Below are 13,090 nucleotides of genomic sequence, written 5' to 3'. Positions count from 1 at the left end.
GCCCTACCCATAAGAATGCAGTGCCACTCAGGAATCTTGAAAAACCCAAAGTTTCTGAGCCGCACTACAATTGCGCTCGTCACCTTGAGACATAAGATGTTAAGTCTCATTTTCTCAGTAATTTCACTAGCTACGGCACCCTTCAGACCAAAACACACTGCTTCACGGCAAAAATAGACGCCGTTGTGGTACACATAATCTGGCCGGCTTCCAGTGCAAAGGAGCCTCCCACTGGTACGGCTACACGGCTCCCACGGCTGCAGCAGAGCGACATTAGTAGTAGAAATTATCCAAATGTTGTAAAATATATTCATTAAAATGTTATGTACTCCTCCTACCTCCCTACATAATATGTGAATTTGCTAGAAACTGTCATAATAATAATGTTAACACCAGGAACAAATATAAAATTATATTAGGCTACGGGATGATACAATAGGCAAAAGGAATAGGCTCAGCTTCACCTGACATGGAATCATGGATTTATGTTTCCTTGCAGCGCTGTTATTCAGCCATCCCTTCCTCCCTAAGGTTGAGTGGGAGCCATTGCTATCTTTTCTATAAAATGTAATATTAAAAAAAAAGTGTTCTTATTACCCTCGCAAGTGTATGTAAGTGTGTGTTTTTGCGTGTGGGCGTGTGATTATGACCACATACAGAAAATTATAATTTTCATGACACATAACTTTTTTAAATATTATTATTCATTTTCATACATTTATTTAAGAAAATAGTAGGATACAATTGGAGTGAAATAAACACTAAATGTTATTTTTAATAATAAGATATTTTTTTTGGTTTCGGTAACATACGTACAATGTATACTTTAAGTTGACCAAATCAACCTACAGAATGCAAGTTTACTATTTTAGAATATATATTTAGAAATAAAAATCTGTTGACAACCCTAGTTTGATCTTGATCAAACATGCATTCGTAAACAGATCAATCGGTGTGAAGGACGACCAAGCGCGGGAGCAAGTAGGCAGCCGTCTACGAAACAGCGTCGGAGTATTTATCAAGTACGCCACAGCTCTCACGTACTGTGTGCTGACTCCGATACATTTTTATATTTTAACAACCGGTTTTATCTTTTACAACTGAAATTCGGACTAAAATACATAGACGGAGTGTTTATAGTTTATTTATTTTGTGTGCTAATTGTGAAAATGATTATTTTTATTACGCTGTTTGCAGTACTTAGCTGTATATTGTAAATATAGCTGTACTCAAGTAAGTACTAAGGTATTTTTGTTATTTTAATGAGTTTTCGTACGATCTAATAAGTCTGGATATATTTGATAGTCAGTGTACTCCAACTGGATAATAAACGTAATTTCATGCAATAATGATAAAATATTTACGAGGGAATAAAAAAAAAATCATCGAATGATGATTTTTTTTTTTGATAAATTAAATTAATATATAATAATTGGAAATATTATATTGATATATTTAGAAAGTATTAAAATATCGGGATAACACAGGTCTAATATATTTACTTAAAATTTAATGTAATAATAATTATTCATTTAACAAATAAGACCTTTCTTCTACAAGCCCCTATTAAACTTATTGAAGATTTGTAACATATGCTGAGACTTGAAATTAGCTTTATATTTTTCTTAATACTAATTTTATTTTATTTCAAAAAGGAAAACACACATTGTTTGCTATTGTAAGCGTTTAATATTAAAACTCATTTCCGTTTTAAACATCTTAACAACTGAAGTTTGATATATGTAAACAGGAAAATTATATTAAAATAAATAAATAACTATATAAATAAGACGACCTGAATAGCCGAGTGGTTAGCGATCCTACCTACTAAGCTACAGGTCCCGGGTTCGAATCGCGGTAGGTGCAAGCATTTGTATGATGACTATGGATGTTTGTTTCCGAGTCATGGATGTTTAAATGTATTTATGTATGTTTACATGAATGTATGTATGTTTAAGTAAGTATATTGTATTAAATATATCATTGTCTTGTAACCCATAACACAGGCTAAATATGCTTAACTTGGGGCAAAATAATTTGTGTAAAAAGTGTGTCAATATTATTATTATTATTATTATATTGCCTTAGATTAAGGATTGGTTTGTAACATACGCTTCTTTACATTGAAATTAATAAAATACAAAATACTTACTGGTGATTTGACGTGATACTTGCTTACACATTACTGCTTCACGGCAGAAATAGGCGCTTTTTTATAGTTTTGTCAATACGCTCTGTTATTATTATTATTATTATTAATAATCGCTTACTTTCCTTTAATATGCTTCACTAAATAATAATAGGACACTTACAGTTACTAAAAATCTGGGCTTACAATTTTTTATTAATTAGTGAATAATTTTGCTACCAGCCCACCAGAATTAATTGAATTAATATTTATTAAATAGTTAATTAGCAAACTAAATTATTAACTTTAAACTATTTTAAAATTATTCACTTAACGTGATACGTACCTCTTAAGGTCTAGCCCGTTATGGAAATTTCCAAATTTGCTTGATGTGATTGATATTTCACTTAAAATATTTTAGAAACCGTTTTGAATTGCGCGTTTACAGATCGTGCATGGTCTCAAGCCTCTTTACCGATACGGTTTGGTGGTTTGGGTACTCGCAAAGTTTCGGGCGTTGCCTTACCAGCATTTCTATCTTCAGTTCAGCCTTTGGTTACTAGAATTGTAAATCATGTACCAGGTAACTCAGAGATTGTGTATTTGAACGAAGCTAACAATGCTTGGCTAAATATTGCAAACATTCAAAATTTTCCAGACGTTTTAAAGTGTCAAAAAGCATGGGACGCACTTCTTTGTAAGTCAGCCTTTGATGATCATTTGATCTCATCTACTGACATAACAGAGCGTGCTCGTCTTTTGGCCGTGACAGAAAATGAGTCGGGATTTTGGTTACAAGCCTTGCCTTCTGTGCCGATTGGAACGCTACTTGACAATATGACATTGTCAATATGCGTATCACTCCGGCTAGGTATAAAACTGAATGAACCACATCAATGTAGATGTGGCGTTCAGGTAGATGCTCTTGGACGCCACGGGTTATCCTGCCTAAAATCGGCAGGCCGTATCAGTCGTCACACCAGCATTAATGAAGTCATCCGCAGGGCATTTGCCGCTCTTAATATACCAGCTGTTTTAGAGCCAAATGGTATTACCCGCCGCGATGGCAAGCGTCCTGATGGAATGACGCTGGTGGCTTGGGCACGGGGAAGGGCGCTGGTGTGGGACGCTACTTGCGTCGACACTCTGGCTCCTTCTCATGTCCAAGTTACGTCAGTTGGTGCTGGGGCTGCTGCTTCGACTGCCGAAGACAGCAAGCGTCGCAAATATGTTGGTCTCAGTGAGTCATACATATTTGTGCCGTTTGGTGTCGAGACACTTGGCCCGTGGGGCCCAGAAGCGCGGAGAATGTTCAAAATACTATCTTCGCGCCTCAATAAGGCTACTGGAAACCCAAGCGCTGGCAGCTATTTCGGTCAACGGATCAGCCTTGCTATCCAACGCGGTAATGCTGCCAGTATTCTTGGTACGCTTCCACGTAATGATAGTTTTAATTTTATGTAGTCGTAGTATTATAAATATTGTTATAAGATTTGTTTTGATTAAACCTATATATTGATCTTAACGTGATTATTAATATTTATTACGTAATGCATGGTCACAAATCACATGGTAATCGAAGGGCGCGGAAGTACAAAGCGTAATGGTGGACACTTTGACCTGTTGGTGCTTGCGCTTAACTATCGTAAGCTTATGGTGTATCCAAACTTAATTTACTTATAGAGAAATTTGTTAAAAAGAAATAAGCACCATATTTTATTACATATTTAAAACAAAGACTAATGTACCGATTACTCTCAATTAATATTGTTAGTGTCTCGATAGTCATACTAATAATTATGTATACTTAATATGTATTTATGTATATACAATTTTATTTCAATTATTAGTTGCTACACGATGAGAGTAGTTTTCAAACAGTATAGATACATTTGAAGATGAAATCATAGACAAATGTAAAAATATTTTTTTTTAGTTTATTTTTTATCTCGATTTACAAAATTGGCTTCGCGTTCCATCTATATATTTTTAATCTGAGCATCATAACCTACTGTTAAATTGTTCAACCAAACAACTGTTTATCTGTTAATTATAGCACAGTAAGGCTGTTTTATCTCTTAATTACAATTACATTTTTTGTAAAATAAATAATAACGAGTTTTTATAATGGCGGATTGATACTGTGCTCAGTTTCAGACAGATTCGGAAGCAGCGTGTTGTGTGAAGGATGGAGGATACAAAAACTAAGAGTGTTGAAGAGGACCGAACCTGTAGCTGGAAGCAGTATGCTCTACCACTTATACGTATGTGTTTTTTTAATATTATTCTCATACTGTTTGTTTTCATGACAGAAAGTATGTTGTTCTAGAAACTCTGATAATCATAATGTTATAACTAGAAATAAACATAAGCTTGTTTTGTCGACTACTCGTTTTAATCATATTAGTGAGTCTTTAATTAAGCTTTACTATTACACCATATGTTTGTATAATAAAGCTTACTAGAGCATTAAATGTTCTTAACGAAACCCAGCACATGGCACTGGATTGTAATGGGCAGGGTGTATCAATTACCATCGGCTGAACGTCTTGCTCGTCTCCTCCCTTATTGCCATAAAAAATAGAGTCCAGGATTTTCATCAATGAATTTTATTATTAAATTTTTTTTTTGGATAAAAAAGGCCGTAGAATGAATGCCCCGGTCTTTTCAGGTCTGAGTTATATCTCTTTCAAATGGGTGATACATTTTGATGTTCAATGGATGATTTTGAAATACTCTCATAAAAATAATGCAATCATTAGTCACTAGTTAATATCCGGCTCGAAGGACCAAAGATGTTGGGGTCGTAATACTATTTCATGTAATTAATTTCTTAATCTAATACTGATGAAATGTTGTTTATAATGTATGCTCACACATTTGGACTGGGGATTTTATCGCTGCGGGTAATGACTGAATTGCATAGTAGACACTGTACGTACATTCTATCTTTTTCTGTTCAAAATACCGCCAGCCATATTTAGTATATTTATTTAAGTAAAATATTTTAAAATTCTCATCTCAACTCAAGTCAACAGCAGCTCCCTGAAAACCTGATCCTGCAAAGTTTAAATAAATAATAATAAAATGCGCAATGCGCAAGCACCTAATTTGTAAACACAGTTACAATTACACGCCCTTTAACCCATAAAAAATATTTAATTGAGTCATATTATAATTTGATAAATTCTGTGTAATTAGGAAGTACCTTTGTAGTTTTCCTTGAACTGTAGAAGTGTCGCATCATTGATCTCATTGTCATTATTCGTCACACCCATTGGACACCAAAACACAGCAGTCCGTTTTATACTTTAGTTACTTTTAAATAATGTCATTAGTATTAATAATTTCATTCATTAATTTTCATTCCATTAAAGACATGATTCACAGCAGTGCCCCTGAAAACGAGATCTGGAAGGGTCTTGAAACGTCGGGTTAACTAAAATAAAAATGTAACTTTTACGCATAAAATCTAATGTAAAACCGTTACAATTACACGCGTTTTAATCCTTTAAAAGTGTTTTATTTAAATGTGTAACACTCGAGTTAATCAATGAAAATACTATGATTCACAATATAAAAATTTTTTCGTCATAATATGTATAATTTTACATATGAAGATAATCAAATATAGTATAATATATCTACGGTTGCAGACAAACAAGAAATTAAAGTAGCAATATTAATTTTCTTGCTCAAGCGCCAACCTAACGGTCCAAGCAAGTGTAATAGCAGGTACCTACACTCGCCATGCGTGACTTTGAGCGGGATAGATTCGTCTAAAACCAAACAACCCGAGAAACCGACTTACATCCTATCAATAGATAGTATGTTATTAATATTAAAGGTAAATGTTTGCATAACAGATGTATTGCTGGTGTTTTAAATAAGCTAGAATGGATTGAGCTAGCGTTGTCTGAAATAGAAGTAGATATAAGTATCATTTGTCTGACTGAAACTTTTATAAAAAGGGGAGAAGACTCTAATCTCATACTGCAAAATTATGATGTCGTTTCGACGTTTTGTAGATTGAATGAAAGACGAGGAGGTAGTTGTATTTTATTGGAGAAATCTCTAGATTATAAGATTCTCGATCAGTGTACTGAATACTCAACCGAAAAAATATTTGAATGTTGTGCTGTTGAAGTAAGAGCGATAAATTGCTACATTGTTTGTATATACAGGACACCAAACTCAAATATTACTTTATTTTTTGAAAAATTAGAACTACTTCTCCATAAATTAACCATCAATAATAATAAAAAGATTATATTAGCCGGAGACTTTAACATTGATATATTAAAAGAAAATCAGATATCAAAATTATTTCAAAATCTATTAAGTAATTTCAATATTAATATAAATATAACGGAACCAACTCGACAACAAGCATGCCTAGATATAATAGCGACAAATATTCCTACAGCGGAAGGCAAAGTAATTAAACTTTTTCTATCGGATCATGAATCATGCCAACTAGTAAGTTTACCGAAAATATTTATAAATAAACCGAAAAATTGGTCTATAAAAATTAGGGATTATTGTCAAGAGAATATACATAAATTTAATATGTACTTACAATCTCTAAATTGGATCGATGTATTAAATGAGTCAAATGCCAATACAGCCTTCAAAAATTTTCATGATTTTTTCTGCCTGTTATACGATCTTTGCTTTCCCATATATAATAAGAAAATGTCCAATTATGTTGGCAATAATAAATGGATATCAAAAGGTATTAAGGTAGCTTGTATTAAGAAAAGACAGTTGAGATTTAATCACTACAAATCAAAGTCTCATGAAAGTAAGATAAAGTTAAAAAAATATAGCAAAATATTACGGTCTTGTATTGACTGCTCTAAGAGACACCTAAATAATCAATATATACAAAACTCAAAAAATAAAACTAAAGCTACATGGGATATAATAAAGAAAAAAGGTAGTCATAATAATATGATAGCTAAAAATTGTATTGACCTAATTCATTATAACGACGTTGATATAACAAATCCATCAGACATTGCAAAAACATTTAATAATTCCTTTATTGATTTGACTAAAAATTGTAATCATAATTGGAATAATCAATATAAATACAAAATAAATGCAATCAATAATAGTATATTTCTCTCTCCATGTTCCGAAAACGAAGTAATAAAGATAATAAATTCTCTTAAAAATACAAAGGCAACAGGTTATGATTCCATATCTACACATAAACTCAAACACTGCAAGCACAATATCTCTCATATTTTGACTTACTTAATTAATATATCCTTTTCACAGGGTGTCTTTCCAGAAAGCTTAAAGTTATCTGTTATTAAGCCTTTACTCAAAAAGGGTACTAAAACCGATATCAATAATTATCGGCCAATTACTCTTATATCTATTTTCTCAAAGATAATGGAAAAAGCAATGTATGTAAGAATAATGCATTTTCTAAATAAACATAATATTATAAAAAAAGAACAAACTGGATTTCAAGCTAACAAATCAACTACTTTGGCTGCTTATTACTTAATTGAAGAAATAACTACATGTATTAACAAGAAAGTACCTGTAATATCAACCTTTTTTGATATGTCAAAAGCATTCGATTTTGTTGATCATCATATCTTAATATATAAATGTGAAAAATATGGTATAAGAGGCCCTGCTCTAAAATGGATTGAAAGTTATTTAGCCGATAGACAACAAATTGTAGAAATAAATAACATAAATGAGAAACTGGAGATGACTACATACAAGTCACCCTATTTAATTAGTAAATTTGGAGTTCCTCAAAGAAGTCTTATGGGACCCTTACTGTTTTTAATTTATTTGAATGATTTACCCGATGTGGTTGACTATAACTGTGTATTATTTGCAGATGACATATCCATAATTATTCCTGACGAGCATAAAGCGATAAATAATTATAATATGACTATTAATAAAAATTTAGAAACTATATTGACATGGTTTAATGAGAATAATTTACTCGCTAATATGACAAAAACTAAATATATACAATTTTCTAATTATAAAACAATACATAAATCTCTAAATATAACACACAGTGACCTAACGATTAAAGAAACAAACACAATAAAATTTTTAAGCATTATATTAGATTGCAATTGTAACTGGAAAGCTCAATGTGATACAGTGGCAGGCAAAATAAATAAGTTCGTTTTCGCTTTAAGAAGGCTCAGACAAACTGTATCCTTTAATGCTGCACTTACTGCATACCACGGTTATATTGCGTCAGTTTTACGGTACGGGTTAATACTATGGGGAAACTCCACTAATATTTCAAATGTTTTTCTGGCACAAAAAAAATGTATAAGAGCTTTATGCAATGTCAGTCCTCTAGAATCGTGTAGACCATTATTCAAAAAGCACCGTCTGTTAACGCTTACTGGTCTATATATATTAGAAATTTGTATGTTCATTAAAAAACATGGTGAACTTTTTAAACCAGCAAAGGACTATTCCATATTGGGATTAAGAGATCCAACTCGCCTTCTGATGCCATACTGTAGAACAGCGCTTCATCAAAATAACGCAAATGTTATGTGTATTAGGGTATTTAACCACCTTCCAAAGAGAGATGCCTAAAACATTAATGCATAAAAAATTAAAATTATGGCTAATAGATAAATGCTTTTATAGTTTAAAAGAATTCTTTAGCCAAAAATAATAGTATTCAAATGTAATTTTTGAGAGGTACCCACAAACTAATGTTTATTTTATATTATCTCATTGAATTAAAGCTATGTAATGTGTATTAAGAACGTATAAGTATTAATTAAATATGATATTCCAATATTGACAATCAAATATTTGTATGCCGATATATTGGCGAATTGTGCTGTACACCAATTAATTGTTAACAACTATGTTACCACGATTCATACAAATACATCATTTCATTTCATTTCATTTCATTTCATTAATTTAAATCTTTATTAAGTTATTTTAAACTTTTCGGTTTTTGAAGTCGGTTTTTTTTAACGTAGATTTTCTTTATAAAAGTATTTGTTGGTATTGTTACTTATTATTTTCGATATAAGGACCACCTTTAGCGGTAAAAGCCTTCTCCATTTTTTCCATTCGTTCCTATCTCTTACAATTCTTGTCCACATCTTTCCTGGTGTTTCTACTATGTCATCTCTTATTAGGCCTGCCTCGATTTAATTTTCTATTGATAGGGTACCAGTTCATTACTACTGGATTGATACCTATTTGCAAATGTCTTGTTTAATCTAATATTGTTACACGTATTGTAATTATGTCATTCAACTTAGTTCATTATACTTTCCTACACTGCATTATCATGATCAAATACGTAAGTAATTATAATAAGCTACTTTTTGTTAAAGTATTTAAAACCTAACCTTATTTGGCCCAATACTCTATTGTCCATAGCGAAAATACTAAATTTTTTCTTAAATAATTAATAAATTATTTGATGCGCTGATCCCAAGATATCATCATTTATTTTTATAATTCATTTCAATTTGAAGGAATTTCACGGTAGAAAGCATGGAGTTATTCGCTTTTGTGTCATAACACTTTCTGAATTAACAAGCCAATGTATTTAATGGTTGAACTTTTAAACGATGTTGTTAAATGGCCCATTTGAAAAGTATCAACAGTGAAAGGTCGGCAGACGATTACTGGGAATTATGGACGAAATTATTTTGTATTGTTTCTGAGCTTTATGTTTACTTACAATATTTGAAACGAAGTTACTTGGGCGGTATTTTCAGCTCAATATGATAATGTAATTGGCTGGAACGCTCTGGTAATTCTAGTGGTATTACGAGAGAGCATGGACTGTATAAGTGAGCACTTAAATATCAGGTCATACCTGACGTTAAGTGATCACCGCTGCCCACATTCTCTTGCAACACCAGAGGCATCACAAGAGCTTTGCCGGCCTTTTAAAAAAAATATACGCGCTCTTTTTGAGGTACCCATGTCGTATCGTCCTCGAAACACCGCACAAGGAAGCTCATTCCGCAACTTGGTTGTACGTGGAAGAAAGTTACTTGAAAACCGCACTATGGAGGATTGCCACATATCCAGATGGTGGGGATGATATCCTAATTTGTGGCGTGTCGTGCGAAGGTGGAATTCGGCGGCAGCAATCAGGTGAAAGAGCTTTTCAGAACACTCCTCGCGATAATTGCCGTAGAAAACACACAATGTAGAGACGTCTCTACGTAATGGCATGTTATTTAGCCGTTCACAGAGCACTGGGTCACCGACAAAATTTGAAATAGGATTCAAAATCACTAATTGAACTTCAAAAACCACCCATTCAAAATAGACTCCCTCAGAAGAACGGGCGCAAGAAACTCAGCGGTCTTTCTTATATAAAAATATGGGTTACAGTAGTTGAAAATTATGGATGAGAGATTTATACTTCTAAAAATGCCTGGTATCCAATGACAGTGTTTACACTGGCAACGACGAACGCGTCAGAACATGCACGACGTCGTACGTCGGACGTACCTACTCGTCAGGACAAATTTTCGTCAGAACTCGCATCCATAGTAACCCTAGCCTAACTAATTATAGTTCGGCTATTTCAACTTAATAATCGTACGGTCATTGGACCAGTAATTGAAGCATTGTGATTGCGGAGTCGAAGTACTTTCATATTGATAAATAAAGCAATTCGTGCGAAATTATTCACAAAGTTAAAATGCACAACGTTAATGTTCAAGTTTACAACTCTGCCGGTACTCCCGGACTGCAACCCGTTATTATTATTTTTTAAGATAAATTACAAGTTTTGCAGCCTATGTCATTGAACTTTCCCACAAGCACACAGCCGGTCTGAGGTTCGAGTCTCCTTAGGAGACGCCCTGCGGCTGTTGTTGCGTAGTCTTTGCGGCCTCCAGGGCCCACGTCCTACTTCGCTGTGAAAGCCAGGGTTGCTAACAGCACAGAGGAGGTTTTAGTCGGTATGGGGTGTCCGCTTACGCGGACAATCGAGTCTGACATATTACGCCCCGTTCCGGGGCGTAAATACGTAACAGGATTTCCTCCTCTCAAAAAAAAAAAAAAAGTCATTGAACTTATTTAAATGATATGTTTTTAAGAATAATTAAATTACACCCATTAAGCAAAATATACACTCTATCGCTATAAGTAGTCAATTTGAATGCAGATGTATTTTCTTTATTCAACGGGAAATCGATTAGTGATTGACATATAAGTACACGACATCTCTACCGTACAGACGATTTATGCCACCGAGGGCAACAAGTGTTTAATATAAGAATACATTATACTTTTTTATATATATTTTTACTTTTAATCGAATCAGATCACTAAGGTCCGTATTCCATGATCAAGTGAATTGCTGTCTTTTCTTTTATAAAAATACGGGACGAAACGAGCAAGGCATTCAGCTAATAAGCCCTGCCCATGCAGTGACGCTCAGGATTCTTGAAAAGCCTAAAAATTCCGAGCGGCACTACAAATGCGCTCGCCATTTTGAGACATTACATTTCAGGATTTCATTCTCATTTGTAATTTCACTAGCTACGCGCCCTTCAGACGGAAACACAGTTATGATTACACATTACTGCTTCACGGGTGAAATAGGAGCCGTTGTGGTACCCATAGTCTAGCAAGCATCCTGTGCAGAGGAGCCTCCCACAAGTCTCTTTTAGACACGGTTTTAAGATAGTTACAACATTATTTTATTATGATTTTATTTTATTATACGGTATTGCGTAATCTAATCATAGATAACCTGGGAGGGTAAAATTCTATATGTGACGCAAAGATATTTTGTCTGATTCGTAATTACCTATCGGAGGCACGAAACGTTAATATATGCTTGTTAAGAATTGTATTAAACATTGCATTGTATTTAAACAATCATAATCTCACCCTTTATGGGTTCATGTATCTTATAGAAGCTAGGAGTCTTTGAGAAACTTGCTATAAGCCCTCGATAAGTAAAAATGGCGGACGTCGTCATTCATAAGTGACGTATTTAACGTTTGTTTTTCGGTGTTAGTTAGCTTATGCTGGAGCTACATAAACTTAACGCCTAAAGAAAAATTAATATCAATAAAAACAAAAATCGGAATTGAACCATGTAACTCGAACATATAGAACCTCATAAAATGATCCTAACATCACCGTTAATACCCCATATGGCCCCAGCGTTTGATGAAATTGCCCGCGTAAATTTGAAATATGAATAATTTTTGCTGCCTTTTGATATGGAGATTTGTTTATGTTCAGAGACAAAACCTCGATAAATAGATTAAAATCACGTTTTTTTTCTCTGAAATGGAAACGTTCTATTACGATAGACCCATATTAGTTAACGGAGGATCAACAAACTATTATGAATAAAGCATTTTATCGATCCATCGATACGTTTAAAAGACGTTTTAACTATTATAAGTACTATATACCTACGATAAGCGATTTATTATGAGTAAGACGGTAGTATATAGCCTATAAGAGAGGACACTTCAAACACGATGATGCAACTTTGAGTACTCAACTGTCAATTGCCACTTTCCTCTCAAAAAGTAAGTGAACGTACTGTAAATGGCGCTAGAATATACATACAGGGTATTCCAAAATTTAACGTTAAGCAGAAACGTGACTATAGGGCAAGTGATAAACATCGTCAGAAAAATCAGAAAAAAGTCTAACACATTTTCTTTAGAAATTATGGGCATCAAACAAATAAAGCAGATTTCCTCCATTTTTTAACCGACTTCAAAAAAGGAGGAGGTTATCAATTCATCGGTATTTTTTTTTATGTTTGTTACCTCAAAACTTTCGACTGGGTGAACCGATTTTGATAATATTTTTTTATTTGAAAGCTGGTGCTTCCCGAGTGGTCCCATTGTAATTTGGTCCAGATCTGATAGTGCAATCCACGAGACAACTATAAAAGTCTTAAATTTTGCTAAACATATGTATAGCTAAGTGGGG

General features: G+C 33.4%; 1 protein-coding gene across 3 annotated transcripts in view; it reads left to right on the top strand.

Moving 5' to 3' along the window:
• Positions 1-959: 959 nt before the first annotated feature.
• Positions 960-13,090, top strand: part of LOC126967649 (putative metabolite transport protein YwtG) — a 74,814-nt gene continuing 62,683 nt past the window's right edge. Inside the window, exons 1-2 of one of the 3 annotated variants that reach the window (XM_050812222.1) lie at positions 960-1,233; positions 4,280-4,392. In XM_050812222.1, the coding sequence (XP_050668179.1) occupies positions 4,375-4,392 (18 nt within the window). In that variant the 5' untranslated portion in view covers positions 960-1,233; positions 4,280-4,374. The remainder of the gene's footprint in view (positions 1,234-4,279; positions 4,393-13,090) is intronic. The other 2 variants (XM_050812220.1, XM_050812221.1) reach the window with 2 other exon arrangements.

Source organism: Leptidea sinapis, chromosome 13, assembly GCF_905404315.1.
Source record: "Leptidea sinapis chromosome 13, ilLepSina1.1, whole genome shotgun sequence".
In the NCBI taxonomy this organism is placed as follows: Eukaryota; Metazoa; Arthropoda; class Insecta; order Lepidoptera; family Pieridae; genus Leptidea; species Leptidea sinapis.
The sequence above is the reverse complement of the archived record's forward strand: the minus strand, read 5'-3'. Positions and strand labels throughout refer to the sequence as shown.